Source organism: Peromyscus californicus, unplaced genomic scaffold, assembly GCF_007827085.1.
Source record: "Peromyscus californicus insignis strain IS unplaced genomic scaffold, ASM782708v3 Scaffold_6__1_contigs__length_162567912, whole genome shotgun sequence".
Lineage (NCBI taxonomy): Eukaryota > Metazoa > Chordata > Mammalia > Rodentia > Cricetidae > Peromyscus > Peromyscus californicus.
The window spans coordinates 48,383,866-48,400,197 of NW_026294584.1; the positions used below are offsets into that span (position 1 = coordinate 48,383,866).

General features: G+C 46.7%; 1 protein-coding gene across 1 annotated transcript in view; it reads right to left on the reverse strand.

Annotated features, from left to right (window-relative positions):
• Positions 1-7,731: 7,731 nt before the first annotated feature.
• Positions 7,732-16,332, reverse strand: part of Slc13a4 (solute carrier family 13 member 4) — a 38,761-nt gene continuing 30,160 nt past the window's right edge. Inside the window, exons 12-16 of the mRNA XM_052721040.1 lie at positions 15,543-15,640; positions 15,207-15,331; positions 11,915-12,076; positions 10,773-10,910; positions 7,732-8,832 (exon numbers count right to left, since the gene is read on the reverse strand). Of these exons, the coding sequence (XP_052577000.1) occupies positions 8,695-8,832; positions 10,773-10,910; positions 11,915-12,076; positions 15,207-15,331; positions 15,543-15,640 (661 nt within the window). The 3' untranslated portion in view covers positions 7,732-8,694. The remainder of the gene's footprint in view (positions 8,833-10,772; positions 10,911-11,914; positions 12,077-15,206; positions 15,332-15,542; positions 15,641-16,332) is intronic.

Sequence of the window (16,332 nt, forward strand, 5' to 3'; positions counted from 1 at the left end):
GTTTCTGAATTATCCATTTATTTTGTTATCAAGGAGCTCCATGATTGATAATTTAACCAATAAATCATTTGCTTGTCATTAACCAAGAAACTGAATTCTATAAGAACTGGGAAATTTTAAACATGCAAAATAATTGTTGTCTGAGTAGAGTTCAGTCTGTTTAGCCTCGAGTGTTCTTCTTTAATGATAAATTTGCTCTGACTCTGCCATCAAAAGAACCATTCTTTATGCGTGCACATGACATTATGTGATAGGTGGATAAGTGAGAAGCTGTTGATAAAAGAATGATAAACATTAAAGTATGTACTAACTATATAGCTTTATAGCTACTCTCCCTAAGAGAAATGTGGTCCGAATGTGTGATAAAATGAGACCATGGGGGAAAATTCTGCTTTTTTCCACAGTTGAAGCACCCCCCGCCCCAATGAGAATGGATCATCAAGCATCATCATCATCTTTTTTTTTTTTTTTTTTTTTTTTTTTAATAAAGACAGTCTCCCTGTGTTACCCAGGGTGGCCTTGAACTCCTGGGCTTAAGCAATCCTCCTGCCTCAGCCTCTGGGTGCTGGGACAGTCCTCCCTGTGTTGCTCAGGGTAGCCTTGAACTTCGGGGCTCAAGCAATCCTCCTGCCTCAGTCTCAGGTGCTGGGACTACAGGTGTGCACCACAGTGTCCGGCCTAGTCCATTTTTTTAAGTAAAAATATTCTAAAAGGTATCTGTTCCACAGGAGGTGATATGAAGTGACTTCACACGAAGGTTCTTTGTAGTTTCTGTCTTATTCCCAGGTATAGTTCTTCAGGCGATCCCCGGTTTCTTGTGTACCTTTGAGAAAGTGTCTAAACACACTTGTGTTTTGGTTTTGTTTACACAGTACTCTGCCTTTTGTCTTCCTTGCCTTTTACTTTTGTTTGACACAGAGTGTTAAGCCCATGCTTTATAGTCAAGATGACTTCGAACTTCTGATCCTCCTGCCTCTGCTTCCCAGGTGCAGGGATTATAGGTGTGTACCACCATGCCCAGCTGCTCTTTTTAAAGTTCTTTTCTCTTTCCTTTTCTTTTATTTCATTTGTTTGCTTTTTTGAGACAGGATCTCACTATGTAGCCCCGGCTGGCCTGGAACTCTCTATGTAGACCAGGCTGGCCTCGAACTCACAGAGCTCCACCTGCCTCTGCCTCCTCAGCACTGGGATTAAAGCTGTGCTCCATCGTGCCTGACTTGCTTTTGTCTTCTTAATGGAACATATTCCATGTCAGTGTGTTAAGAACAAGGAAGCTTGACCCTCTGTTCGCTGTGTAAGATTCTATTGGATGGATATTTCATGATTGAATGTGCACCTGATGAATGTTTAGGTTGTTCTTTTGCTGGTGTGGTGATAGCCACGAACCTGCTGTCCACATCTACCCAGAGTATAGCTGTAAGATAAAGCCCTGGAAGTCTAGTTTGCGGGAAGACAGAGTCTTGTTTCAGAGGGCTTGTTGGGCAGCTTCTCTGACAGTGCCTTTCTGAAGATATTTCAGTGGACAACAGCTGCAAGGATTACTTAGAGACACCTGTTTTCAGAAGGGGGTGGCACCGATCCCGTATGGGAGTCAACATGGCGCTCATGCTTGGGAATGCATTTTATCCCTGTAAAAGTCATTTTTTGATGGGAGACAGAGGAAGAGCAAATTATGGTTTGGCTTCTCCCTAGCAGTGGGGAGTGGGCAAGTGGTGTGTTCTTCTGAAACTTTGTAACACCTACCTCATGAGGGTTTCATGAGAAACAGTTGAGATGATGTATGTGCTCTGTTACACTGTGCTTTGCAAACTATTCAATAAATAGCAGATATTAGTTGAAACATGCTGCTTTGAGCCATACTGCTTTCGTGTTTCTATAGTCACTTTGGAACCAGTTCATGAATCGCGTAGAATGTGGTAGTATTCTGTGGTTAGTCTCTTGGATATTAATGAAAATATGCAGTATCCGGTATCCACTGTCCTTGTACTGCCCAGCTCACAAGATTTGATTGTGAATGACTAGATCCTTAGCAGAATAAACTACAGCCTCAAAAGAAGAAAGGTTTGTCACACTCGAGGATATTCAGAATGCTAGATAGAGGCTTACTTAGCAAGCTTTTGGCAAAGAACCGCCATGACAGCATTGTTGTATGGGTAGCTGCTTTGAAGGTAATGGGCCTTTAGATATTAGGAGATTACGTTTTTATATAAAGAAAGACTTATTCATACTATTTTTTAAAAGGTTTATTTTATGTGTATGAATGCTCTTTCTGCATGTATGGCTTGATGTCAGAAGAGTGCATCAGATCCCATTACAGATGATTGTGAGCCAGCATGGGCTTGCTGGGAATTGAGCTCAGGACCTCTGGAAGAGCAGCCAGTGCTCTTAACTGCTGAGCCATCTCTCCAGCTCCTATTCATATTATTTTTAATTATGTGTGTGTCTGCATGTGTGCTGCAAGTCGCAGAAATATGAAGTAGGATTTTAGCTGACAGTGGCAAAAGCTAATACCTGGAATAACAGGGCTCTTCCAGATAATAAAGTCAAACCTCAAGGAATATTGGTGATATTGGCTTTTGAATATGTTAGCTGTTTCCTGCAGTGAATTTCTTGTGTGCTATTGTAGCTTTCCCATTTGATTCTTTCCCCAAGAACTTCTAACAGTATGGTTGATCGTTCATTGGCACAATTTCCCCTATACAATTGGGGTATTTGTATGACATCTCCAGGCTTTTGTTTCCCCTTTTTAGCATTAGACTGAGAAGTCTGCCTATATGTAATTATCTTCATTAGCAAGCATCCGGCCAGGGCCATCTCCAGACAAAAGTATTTTATCTGAGATAAACATCGAAGGACAGACTGCAGATAGATAAGCATTCAGACTGCCTGCTAGTTTCCTGAGATAGGGTAAATGTCTTACTGATACAACCACCAAGGCCAGGTAGATGTTAGGTACAAAGCTTTATTAAGCTTAAATCCTCCTTTCTCCCATAGCCCTAGTGGTATCTCTAGTTCTAAAGACTCCCCCTTTAACAGTTAACTCAGAACAAAAGGGCTTTTACATACCACCATACCACGTGTATCAAGCTGTGACACAGGCTACCTAGCTACTGAGTACACTTGCCTGCCCTACCAGAAAGCGGCACAGCCAGAGAATAACTGATTGTATGTGTATATAAACTGGGAACTTGAAAGAAGATGGACGGATGAAATGGAAAGAACTTTGAGAGAAAATAGAAGGGACAGAGAGGAGCTAAGTATGAGAACAGAAATGAAGCTGTGTAGATAGAATTGGTTTAGAAGAATAAAAGGAATGGACTAAAGAGCTCAATGTACTTAGATTCATTTGACATCCCTCAGATTAATTCTTTGCCGCTGGTAGCGTCTCTTCTGGAACTCTGGGAAAAGGATATAAGGGGCTGTACCTCTACAGTCTTTGTTACATGTGAGTATATTCATGTGAGTGCAGGTACCTTGAAGAGACAAGGGGCTCAGATCCCATTCACCCTCACAGATGGTTGTAAAACACTTGCTGGGAACCGAACTCTGGTCCGCTGGATGAGCAGCAAGTGCTCTTAACCAGTGAACCATCTCTTCAGTCCCAAGGTCTTCTTACATTATATTATGTAGTCAAACTCTTGGGGACTGAGGGCTTCCCTCAGGAGTGACACTTACCTGTAAGGGAAGCTGCCTTCATTTCAGCTCCAGCATAGGAATTGGCACACAGTGAATAGAGGCTAGTTGCAAGTTTGCTATTCAGGTACAGTCTCCTGATGTGTTTGCTGTGTTTATTTTCTGGTCCTGGGGATCAGACTCATGACCTTGTACATGCTGGGCAAGTGTTCTGCTATAGAGGCATATCCCCAGCCCTGGCTTTCTATTCTGTAGTAGTGAAAGGGAGCTCAGTTCTTGGGCAAGACATTAGCCATTGACATAAATGTTGGAAGAGTCTGGAACCATTGTGAGTTGTGGGGGGCAGGGATTGGAAATTGGTAATGTGAGTGGGATTGTGATTGTGAAGACCCATCACCGAGACATGGCCCTCCTCATCTCCATTTAAAAGATACTTGAGAATTCTGGGGATATATTTTAAGAAAACTTTACCTTAGGTGACCAGCTTCCTCTGACACATGAAATAGAAGACTTCAGGATTGTTGGGATTATTTTATGTATTTACATATGTATGCACATATTTATTTAGTTTCTCACAGGGTTTCTCTCTGGAGTCCTGGCTGTCCCAGACCAGGCTGACCTTGAACTCAGAGATTTGTCTACCTCTGCCTCCTGAGTGCTGGGATTAAAGGTGTGAGCCACCACTGCCTGACACGATTGTTGGAAATTTAATAACTACACTAAACTTGAAAGACATATCCTCAAACTGTAAACCTGGAGAAAAAAGCCACCAAACGTTTGATTTCAAAGGGTGACATTTTATGAATCATCACAATGGCCTCTTTAGACTTCTGAGCTGATGTTGTATGGAGTTAAGGAGATACCTACTTCTGGTATAAAGGAGAAATCTGATTTCTCTTTCTCTAACTTGCTGCAGAGAAAAGCGAGAGGTGTGGCTTTCCTCGGCTGTCCTACTGGTCATGGTGTACACGACTACATCTGTAATGTTTTCGTTTCCACGGGGCAGTTCACGCCCTGGATACTGTGCTGGTGTTTGTTTTTCTGGTGAGGTCTTCTACATTTAAAATAGTACATTAAAGGTCCTCCTTGTGAAAGAACACTATACTGTACTGTAGCAAATGAAGCCTTTCTTAAGCTCCCAGCCATGGGTCTGCTCCTGACACCTATCAATGAGTTCTTTTTTCCCTGCTCTTAGGGCCTTGCTTATGGAAAGGAACAGGGCAGTGAAGGGAAAATATTTTAAGACCTTGCGTGTTCTTTCTGGGGAGTTTGTGGTACTTAGAATTTCAAGGGTTCAGTATATGCTTTTCCTGAGTCTGGTTGCAACATACTCAGCCAAACGAGGGACGTCATGGATGGCAGTTTTATGAGGCACAGTGGAAGCAAAAAAGAACGGAGAGGGATTTCATGGAAAGAGCCCAGGGTGGAGCATTGCCTGAATCATTGCCACGGTGGCCGGAGGGTGGGGAAGGTGTGGTGAGGTGTGCCAGCACACGTGCAGATGCGCAGGGCTAGGACAAAGTGCCGTGGAAGAAGATACCGTGTTCACTTAGAGTTTCAGCCCCTTTAAGTCAGTGGGTCGAGCATCTTGCAGTACTGACAGTGATTCTAATGTTTAGAGATACTAACAGGAGGGTCTCGGCATGTGACATTGACTGTGCTGTCTTTGGTATTCACAGGGGATTGGTTCCAGGCCCCCTGTAGATACCAAGGTCCAAGATGCTCAAGTCCCTCATGTACAGTGGTGTGCATCTGCATAGAGCTGGCACATATCCTCCATGGAAGGAGAAGTAGCAGGGTTTTTTTTTTTGTTTTTGTTTTTCCATAACAGAAACCGTTTATTGAGCATTTACATTGTTCCATTTCATTTAACCATTTAAAGCATTAGTATTATTATAATATGTATAGCATATCAAACTGAGGACCACTGGAATGAAATGACATTTTCACAGTTGGTAATTTGGGAAGGAACAGGTCAAAAATTTGAATTCATATTTTTTTTAAAATTTTTTTTATTTTTTGTTTTGCAATACAATTCAGTTCTACATATCAGCTATGAATTCCCTTGTTCTCCCCCCTCCTGCCCCCCTCACCTTCCCCCCAGCCCACCCCCCATTCCCACCTCCTCCAGGGCAAAGCCTCCCCTGAGGACTGAGATCAACCTGGTAGACTCAGTCCAGGTAGGTCCAGTCCCCTCCTCCCAGGCCGAGCCAAGCGATCCTGCATAGGCCCCAGGTTTCAAACAGCTGACAGCAGTTTTTAAAAAGCCGTGATGATGGACGTAAGTCTTCGTGACATGTAGGTGCTGAATGTGGAAGGTCATACCCGTGCTTGCTGTTGCTGTGAGGAAACGCCCTGACCCAAAGCAACTTGTGGAGCAGAGTTTATTTTGCTTGCAGGTTGCAGTCCATCATCAAGGGGACCCAGGAGCTCAAGGCAGGAACCTAGAGGCAGAAACTGAAGCAGAGGCCAAGGAGGACTGCTGCTTACTGACTTGCTTCCCGTGGCTCATGGCTCAGGTGCCTTGCGCAGCACAGGTCTACCTGCCCAGGGACGGCACAGCCTATAGAGGGCTAAGCCCTCCTATGTCAATTAGCAATTAAGAAAATACCCCATGCCGGGTGGTGGTGGTGCACGCCTTTAATCCCAGCGTTCGGGAGGCAGAGGCAGGTGGATCTCTGTGAGTCTGAGGCCAGCCTGGTCTACAGAACGAGTTCCAGGACAGCCAGGACTGTTATATAAAGAAACCTTGTCTCAGAAAACAAAACAAAAGCAAAAACGAAAAAAGGAAATAATCTATAGACATGCCCACTTGCCAATCTGATGGGGGCAGTTCTTCAGTTGAGGTTGCCTCTTTCCAGATGTGTCAAGTTGATAATTGAAGGTAACTATGACATGGATGACTTAAAGGGATTTCAAAGGCAGCTTTGAGAATAAGATGCAGCCATACTTAATATCCTCAGCTCTGTTTCATCATCTGGAAGATGAGCTGGTGTAAGACGATTGTATTTTCACAAACACTGTGTGATACTAGAAAATAAAAATCAAATTGTACCAAGAGGAGGGCTGGAAGTGAAGTGCTTTTAGAAGACTAGAGGGTACCCACATCTGCCGCTCCGTTATCGAGGTAGGCAGTCAGGTTTGGCCTGAGTCCGGGTTAGGGAAGAAGGTGCTGTTTGAGCACGGCCACGTCAGACTGTGATGGTTAAAGGCGTCTGCTAATGGAGACCGGGCAGCAGCTCCTGTGGGAGGTGCCATTGCTTTCCCCGAGGAAGACTCCGATGGCTGAAGGTGGGCAGTAATTCTAAGAACTCTTCCTTAGGCCACCTTCCCTTTCTCTTTCCTTTTTACCTCCATACTCCCTCAATCATGTCACCTATGCTTTTCTTATCCAACCCAGGGTCTTAGAGTTCTGTAGTGGTTCAGAACTGTGAGACCCATCCTGGCAACAGGAGAAACACCTCGACTTTTTTGGTTTTTTTTGAAACAGGGTTTCTCTGTGTAGCTTTGGTGCCTGTCCTGGATCTTGCTCTGTAGACCAGGCTGGCCTCGAACTCACAGAGATCTGCCTGCCTCTGCCTCCGGAGTGCTGGGATTAAAGGTGTGCGCCACCACCGCCTGGTGGGATGCCGTTACTTTCAGGCCAGCTATACTGTTGGCGTTGTGTGTGGCCTTGTGAAGTCTTCACTGTTGTGATTGGCCAAATACTGGCCGTGCTCATTAGTAAGGTAGAAGAGGTCGTATTCCTGGTTAAACCTGGTTGGCTACATTCTGTGGAGCCTGGAAGCGTTGTCTGGCACACAAGGAACTTCACAACTCAGACGTGTGGTAAGCTAAAGGTGTGATTGAAGGGATACATTGTCACAAGGAAACTGTGTGCCCCCAGTGGTAAACTTAAATCGGTTACAACAGGGTAGTAACTGCAGGGGGCTCCTCTTTTCTAAGACACGTTCAAGAAGCAACTGATAGTGAAATCAGAAGCGCAGAATGGCCGCAAACAAGGGATGGAAATCTCCATCTAGCCACCCAGCAAGGGCATCTGATGGGAAAACCGACACGCACCTCCAGTGGAAGGAGTAGGCCTTGCTTCACAGTGAGTTATTTTCATCAGAAACATTTATTGAGCAGTTAGAGTTTAATACATTGTAAAGAACGCAAGACACATCTTCCCCTCAGAGGGCTCAGGGATGCATAGGAAGGACCAGCAGGGCCTTTGGGCACTACTTAGAACTTGGTGTTCTCAGAAACAAACTAGTCATTACATGGAGAAGCAGGTGTAATATCAATGCTGCGGTCCTAGCTGGAGTTTTGGTCTCCCTAATAAGACACGTGTGAACTTTTTTCCGCCCTCACCACACTCACAAGGCAATAGCATTTCCGGTTAATGACAGTGCATAGAGATGCTGATCCCACAATGCTTTTTTTTTTTTAAACCGCCACTTTTGATGGAAGAAGGCCAGCCTCTTTGTAAAGGGGAATATTATTTCTTTACAGGAATTTGGTGCCAAGGTAAAGAGAGAGAGAGAGAGAGAGAGAGAGAGAGAGAGAGAGAGAGAGAGAGAGAGAGAGAGAGAGAGAGACTAAAGGCAAATAAAACTGATGAAGGTACAGATTGCCACAAAGAGGACCTCCCAAGGGTTACCTTATCCTAGACACAGACAGAAATGCTTGAGAACGCTAGGTAAGGCTTTCCCCCAAAGAGAGGTCACAGGTCTTGTGGTCTGTGTAGGCAGAATGCTCTGCTATTTCCGGTTCCTAGGAAGGTATGACAGGGAGGCCAGACGGTTTGTGAGGCTTCCCTCAGGGAACTAAGGCTTGCAGCGTTTCTGGTCTTCAGGAAGAGTTAGGGCTGGACACAGGGAGAGAGCAGCTGTAGGCTTTCTTGAGAGTCGGTGCTAAGGGGAGCAGGCAGGTTGGGAGGGAGACACACCCAACGTGTCTGGTGGCAGGTAGAGGAATCTGGTGATGGATGTCCTCCATATGGGTCTGGGCGGTGTGCTCCCGGTGGTCTTCTTTGCCGGTGGTTCAGCTCTGGCTGTGCAAATTAACTGTCCACTTGTGTTAGGTCTGATCAGTGATGTTGCTGACCTTAGCCCAGGCTGGGAAAGTGTCCAAGTGGAAGAGGCTAACTCCCCAAGTATTGATGGCCACCATCACTATCACCAGGCCAATGACATTGACTCCTAGGCCAGCTTTCACCTGCAGGACACAAGCCAGAAAAAACCCTGGTCATTCTGAGTCAACAGCAGCCAGACTGCCCCACAGTGAGCCTTTCCTAGGCCTCGACTTAGTCCTGCCCCCATGCCGTTCTGATTTCTCTCAGTAGCTGCCTGGCCTGCTCCAGTTCTACCTTATCAAGGTGTACCCATCTGTGGAAGGACTGGAAAGGCTGAGAGGTAGTGGAGGATGGGAGAGAGTGTTAAGAATCGCCTTCGCTTCTTGCTTATAGCACACTCATCATTAAGAAGAAGCCTAGGAGGTCTGTGAGCTAGCTGGAAAACCAGATCTGAGGAATGTTGTTGTTTGTGCAACAAAATGATGGGGGAAATATATTCTACATAAGAGATCTCCTGAGCAGGAAGGCAGAGCCTCCTAAGTGCTCAGTACATTAAGAATGTAGGAGAGGCTGTGTTTTGCCACTGTTACCATCTCTCCATCCCCAGCCCCCAAGGAACAGCTGAGGGATGTAGAGTACCTAGGGTTACTTAGGGGAGTAGCTGCCGCAGAGGGCCTTTGCTTCTTCCTTAAGAGGAAAGTGTACCTCTGACAGGACCCATTTCATTTCTGCCTGGGCATCGACACTCACAGGTCGATGATGTGAAGGATGGTGGACTGGCTGAACGGGGACCCGGGGTCAGGGCAGCTAGCACCCTTCCACTGAGTAACCAAGCACATAGCTTGTAGCTCAAGCAGGTCCTCTAGCTAGTAGGAAGCTGGGGGATATTATAAGGGAAAAATGGATGCTGGAAAATTGTTCAAAACCCACGACTAGCCTTCTGGCTAGGACCTGAACTTCTCCGTCATCCTGGGCCCCTGTTGTGTGAGGAGTAGACCATGCTTTTCAGCAGATGGTGGATGGGTTTTAACTTATTAAATTAAGGATGTACCTAGTTGGAAGCATCTTGTTGAACAGATGAAGAGACTGGAGATTTAAAGTTAGCATCATGCTAGGAATGGAACCTGACACAGGTTCACTTGTCTCCTAGTTCCTTTGTTAAGTACTGTCTCTGATAATTAATACAAAGGCTAGGGGGGTGAGGGGTCAGCCACACAGGGGAAGTGGAGGCAAGAGAGTTGAGGCAGAGCTCAGCATGAACAGTCTAAGGGTCATGGAGTAAGAGGAGAGGGGGAGGGTGTGGCCATGACCTCCTGCTCCGAAGTCATCCCGATGAAGAGCAGTTTTAATGGTGGAGAAGGGTCTCCCAAAACTTCCTTCCTTGGCTTCATCTGCTGTTTTGTGTGGCCGCTGAGGAAAACAATTTCACCTCAGCAAGGGTGCTGGGACCCTCCTTCAGACCGTTGGGCCTCAGTGGTTTGTGTTAGTGTGTTTAATATCTCCTCCACCTGTGGTCAGCTTTGAGGATTAAGATCAGCCATAATTATAGGCTGGAATATGGGTATGCTCAACGCTAACAGCAGCCACAGAATGTCTCTGCAGAGCCGTCTCTTGTGAGCCAGCTGGAAGCCAGAGCCCGGGGAGGAGACATTTTAGTTTATATCGCTGCTTCAGGGCTTCCTTGCTTGGGTGAGAACTGAACAGAAGGATCCTGTTCTCACAAGATACCTTTCACCTTGGGTTTGTACAGTTTCTCATACTCCATTGTCTACGAATAAATCAGCACTTGTCCAGGGAAGGTTTGTGCAAGCTCATGCCTTCTGGAACGAGGCCACAGCCTGTGCCCTGGTAGCTGTCTCTATCCCTGGGCCTGCTTTTTTCCAGATGAGAGTTAGGGAAAGCCCATTGCTATTCCTGGAGCTTACAGGCCAACCAAGAACCTTTTGACAGGAGTCATTTTTTCCACACACCAGAGAGAGTGCTGGGAGCCTGCTATGAAATAGGAGACTCCAGGAGAAGCCCACACAGAGAACCGTCCCTACCCTCAGGGGATGGGGCCTGGCAGAGGGCACCCACAGCTCACCATGTCTTTGATCTGGCAATGCCCGTAGCTGAAGACGATGGCGTTGGGGGGGTTGCCCACAGGCAACATCACAGCAAAGGAGATAGACATGGTGACCGGGACCAGGGTGTATAGTGGATTGATGTGCAATGTTTCAGACTAGAAGAGAGAAGTCACAGTGATGTTAACTTTGAGAACAGGTTGGCATGGAATGTGCTCTAATGATGGCTTGGTGTTGGACACCATATTCTGGGCTAGGTAGTTCCCTGCCCTCTGAGGCACACAGTGCTTTTGCCCACTAGGGCTGAAACGCTGAGGCAATTCCAAGGGTGAATGTTTGAGCTTTGAGGGCGAGGGGACATCTTAATGAAGTGGTTCTTGAAGTTCCTTCTTTAGCCAAGAAATCCCTTCTTTAAGAAAATCTTATGAATCAGTGGCTTTAATTGAAGCAAAAATCCCTCACCCTTGGGGTATAGATCTGAGGGACTCTCCCACCCTGGAAGATAGTTCAGTTGCTCTCTTTGGGATTTGAACCTGTGGCCTTGCTTTCAATATTGCCGTGTTTTAAGAAAATGGTCTTGAAGGGCATCATGGCACATGGATTTAATTCCAGTACTCTGCCCAGTGCTGGAAGGCAGAGGCAGATGGAGACATCTCAGCAGACAGTAGCCATGAGAGCTGGCATTCCACGGAGCAGGAAGGATTGTTTTGTAGGATATTGGTAGAGGCCTTCATGCCCTACGTTTCCAGGTGCAGCATTTGATCAAGTGTATAAGTTTGGGGACCTCAGCACTTGCTCCACTCATTACAAACTGGTCTGAGGCCATGGAGTCAGGCTGATGTTGGAGGTGGTGCCTCTTGAAGCTGTGGTCTTGTGTATTTGTTTTCCTGAGGTGACTTCATTATGCGGCCCATGCTACCCTCAAGTACATTAATTCTACTTTTTTTTTGGAAAAGTGTTTCTAAACTCTTGATAAGTTTTAATTTTATTTTACTAATTGCCATTTGGAAAAATTCACCACTTAAACTATGGATTGGACACCAACCACGGAAAGTGGTGAGTAGTCAGGGAGGGAACAGCTACAGAAACTGTTCCCCAGGCCAGGCTTGTCACTGAGACCCTGGGGCGCATGCCTGGCCATCCAGGAGTCTCATCTACTCACCAGGGTACACAGGATGGGCAGGAAGATGGTGATGGTGGCTGGGTTGCTGACAAACTCCGTGACAATGGACACCAGGACACATGCCAGCAGAGTGATAGCCCACGGCGGGAGGCTGCTCAGGGACAGCATCTGGTGCCCAATCCACGTGGAGAGGCCAGAACTCTGTGGGAGGAGGGAAAGGAGTAAAAGCATGTTCCAGAGGGAGCTTCTGGGCTGAGGGGTTGGGAATGCTGCCTGGGAGGGCTACCAGGCCTCATCTGATCGATCTGGCCTCACCGGAGCCCACACTGAGTTTAGATTAATTTTATAGCCCAGAAATGTCTCAAGGCTGTACAATATTCTATCTTTGGGTGTCCTGGTCATGGGGCATTAGAGCCACCCACCTTGGCCACACGATCCTCCCTAGGCAGAATTGGGGGTCTTTCCCCCCAGCTTTGTACTTCAAGGTTACTCTCATCCTTTTCCCAACCTCTGACAACCTCACTCTGTGCGGTCCCCCTCACAATGGTGAGGGTGATCCCTCCTCTCCTAAAAAATGGCCGACAGCATTATTGAGTTTCTGGACTGAAACATCCCAGGTCGTCATGTGCATCTTTCTTCTTCCTCTTCTGTGGCTGACATGCTCAGACTCCTCTTAGAGTATCCCAGAGACTGCAAAGGCGATATAGAAATGGAGAGTGGGCAGGAAGCAAGGAGGGGATACTTTACAATCCGTCAAGCTTAAAGACCACTTCACCACGTGGTTGGGAGGCAAGCTCTCTCTGCTCCTCTTTGCTAAAGTCACCGAGAGCTCGTGGATCTCCAGGGAACTCTCTTCACATCATGGCAAGCTCACAGAACAAGTGACGACCGGAGGCCTTCAGAATTCTCTCTGCTGTAGCTGGGGCGTGTGGAGGACTTTGAGAGCTGCACACACAGTACCTGGTGTTGGTTAATAATTCATACAGCTCCTCGAAGCCTCCAGCAGCTGCCACTGCTCCTTCTTATAACACATTATTACACCAAGGGAATGGCCCCAAAGCAAGAAGAGCCATCCGATGAATTAGAAACAGTGCGTTTTAGGAAACAATTGAGTTTTATTTATGATGTTATCCAAATAGTACTTATAATTTAATGATAACTACTTTCCCAACAGAAATTTTTTATACAAAAGTTTGAAATAAATTGATAAATTACGGTGCCAAGTTAGAAGAAGCATAACAAAAGAAGTCTTACTTTTTTAAAAGACTTGGTGTGAAAATGCTTTACACTGGGTTTTCCTTACTTGTGTCAAAACTCTGAACTAGTTTCAGACTCAGTAGGCATGACACAGATTTTACCTGAACTGCTTTAGTATTAAAGTAGCCGAGTCAAAAGGTTCTACAGAGACAGACTGTGGGGTACATAATTTATACAGAATTTTGATAGAAAAAGAATAGGTCTTGTCAGGGTAGGCCCAGGCCAAACTAATAACTGAGATACAATAAAAATCAATATAAGCCGGGCGGTGGTGGCGCACGCCTTTAATCCCAGCACTCAGGAGGCAGAGGCAGGTGGATCTCTGTGAGTTCGAGGCCAGCCTGGGCTACCAAGTGAGTTCCAGGAAAGGCGCAAAGCTACACAGAGAAACCCTATCTCGAAAAAAAAAAACAATATAAAACTCTGAACACAGAGTTAGAAATGTTGACATCGTAGAAACGGGGTGACTGAAAGGACTGAGGTTTAATAGTTGCCCCTAATGCAAAGAATTAGAGTTGCAAGTGATTGCAGTTTCAATGTGGATGTTGACACATGTGCCCAGGAAGCCTCATAAAAGCTCCTATGCAGCTGCAGGCTGATGCTTCCATCAGGGAAAGAGGAGGGTTGGTGAATATAAATAACCGATGGACTGACCACCCCGGGACCATGTTTATTTTTATTTTTTTTTATTTATTATGTATACAATATTCTGCCTGCATGTGTCCCTACAGGTCAGAAGATGGCACCAGATCACATTACAAGTGGTTGAGCCACCATGTGGTTGCTGGGAATTGAACTCAGGACCTCTGGAAGAACAGTCAGTGCTCTTAACCACTGAGCCATCTCTCAAGCCCCGGGACCATGTTTAAATATGGCTGAGGAAAAAAAACTTCAGTGAGTCCTGAGTGAGATCAGGAAGTGTAACCTCTGAGAATGGTTAAAGGAGCTAGGGAGTTTTAGCTGAAAAAAAAAAAAAAAACAATAGAACCTATTTATTAGATTAATAACTATTATCTGGAATTCCAGAAAGCAGCCAGGACCAAGAGTGATGCCACATGAGGCATAAAGAAGAACTTGGCTGGAAATGAGTAACTGTTCTTTGTATAGGGAGCACTCCATCAGTGGAGGTGTGCAAGGATGAGTGTCCTGGAGGGAGCACTCAGTGGGTAGGAAGTCGGCCTCACTGTCCCCTGAGGTTCCTTCCCCTATAGGAGTCTGTCTGACTGCCGACAGTGAGATAGTATTGAGGCCCCAAAGTGTACCAGGTTGGGGCTGGAGAGAAGGCTCAGCGGTGAAGAACACCTGTTCTTGCAGGGGACCGGGTTTCAGTTCCCAACACCCATATGGTGGCTCACAACCGGCCCTAACTCCAGTTCCTGGGGATCCACTGTCTTCTGAACTCTGTAGGCACCAGGCACACACACAGTGCACATATATACATACAGGCAAAACACTCCTACACATAAAATAAAATTTAAGATTGAAAATATACCAAATTTGGGGCAGGTTAGTGCCTGTGGACAAGGTGGAGGGGGAAGCGGTCTGAGTCTCAATGGGATTCATTCCCAGGATTCCTTTCTTCATAGAGGGCAAATGGTAGAAAAGCTTCAATTATTTCCCACTAGCGTCTCTAAAGAGATCCCATGCTGAACGTTCCCAACCGGGAAGCGCCTTTATAGCAGCTTCAGCTAAGATTCTCTGAGAGGCTCAGTCTAGGCATGCAGATGGACAGAAGGACAACCTACTGAGTTGTCATTTGGGGTCTCTAGGAGCCTTTGCAACCTACCTCCTGTCAGTGCTATGAGACCCCAACAAAACCCAAATTCCTTTTGCTTGTGACAGTGTGGGGCCTGCAAAGGAGGTATCAATGTCTGTGTGCTGTGACTTGTGGCACCGACTAAAATGGCCAGGGAGGAAACACAGCGTCTGTCCTGCTGTGTTGCCATCCTTCCTAGTGACTTGGTGACCACTGTGCTCTCCCTTGGTAACTTCTAGTCCCTCCTTCAGGGTTGTAATGAACTCCTTAGAGAGCTTCTGAACCAATGTTTGACCAAGAAGAGAACTGATTTGTTACCTTGCTGCCCGAAGCCAGAGCGTAGCCTCCTCCCACCAGGATGACAATCTCCCAGGGCATAGTTTTCTGGAAGTCCTTCCATGTGATGATGGGCTCTATCCCCTGGCTGGGCTCCTGGCTTGTCCCTGGATCACAGATAGGAAGAAACGGAGGCAGGTAAGACCCTGGAGGTAGGATTGGTGAAGAAGAGCCTAGCTGACGTGTAAATTGCAGGGGCTGGGAGCTAGGTAGCTGGACTGGAGTGTGAAGGGCCTTGGAAAGTCTCTTGAAAATTCTGACCTGGTGTCCTCTGGTTAGAGCCGCCCGCCCCCACTCTGTCCCTTGGCTTGCTCGTACCGTCGCTCTTCCTCCCAAAGCATGGCTTCTTCGCTGGAATGAGGAAGAGCAGGAAGCCGAGGAACACAGAGACGGTGGCGTCAGTGCGGTAGCCTTTCCTAACAAAGAGACACACGTGGTAGGAGGAGGCGGGTCAGGCATCCTCGGGAGCAACACAAGTCTCAGGACAGGTTGTGGGAACACAGCACCTCTTCACAGGACATAATCCAGCAGCGACAGCAACCTGACTTTTGCCAGTTGTCGGGGCTGTGTGTGCTATGGGGGCTTCACAGCCAGGGTTAATGTCTAGAGACAGCCCCCCCCCGAAGGGAGGTGTCTTAGTGTGGAGCGACAGCTGGGTAGTCCTTGAGTTGTGGAGTGATCAGAGTTGTTTACATAATAGAAAAGCACGGGCCTCTCTCCTGTGAGGACCACACCTCAACGCTGGTGCTGGGAGAGCTTATAAATCCACAGTGATGGCCTGGGAACCTATGTGTACCTCGCCTGGTGGCTTCTTCCTCCACAGGACTCCGAGGCCACAGTCTCATTAAGCTAGTACTTTATAGATGTTTCCCCTTGAACACGCTTAGCATCCTAGGAGGTAGGCGAGGCCCCAAGCACTTCTGTAAGATCACTAAAGCCACACACCGGTAAATAGCAGCCCCTGGTTCCAACCCTAGACAGGGACTCCCAACACCGTGCTTTCTTCCTGGCTCCATACCGCCACTTCCTTAAAAGAATGGATTTCTCAAGGGGCCAAATGCTTCCTGGGTTTGTGTAACCTGTGGTTACAGCCTGAAGGAGGAAACCG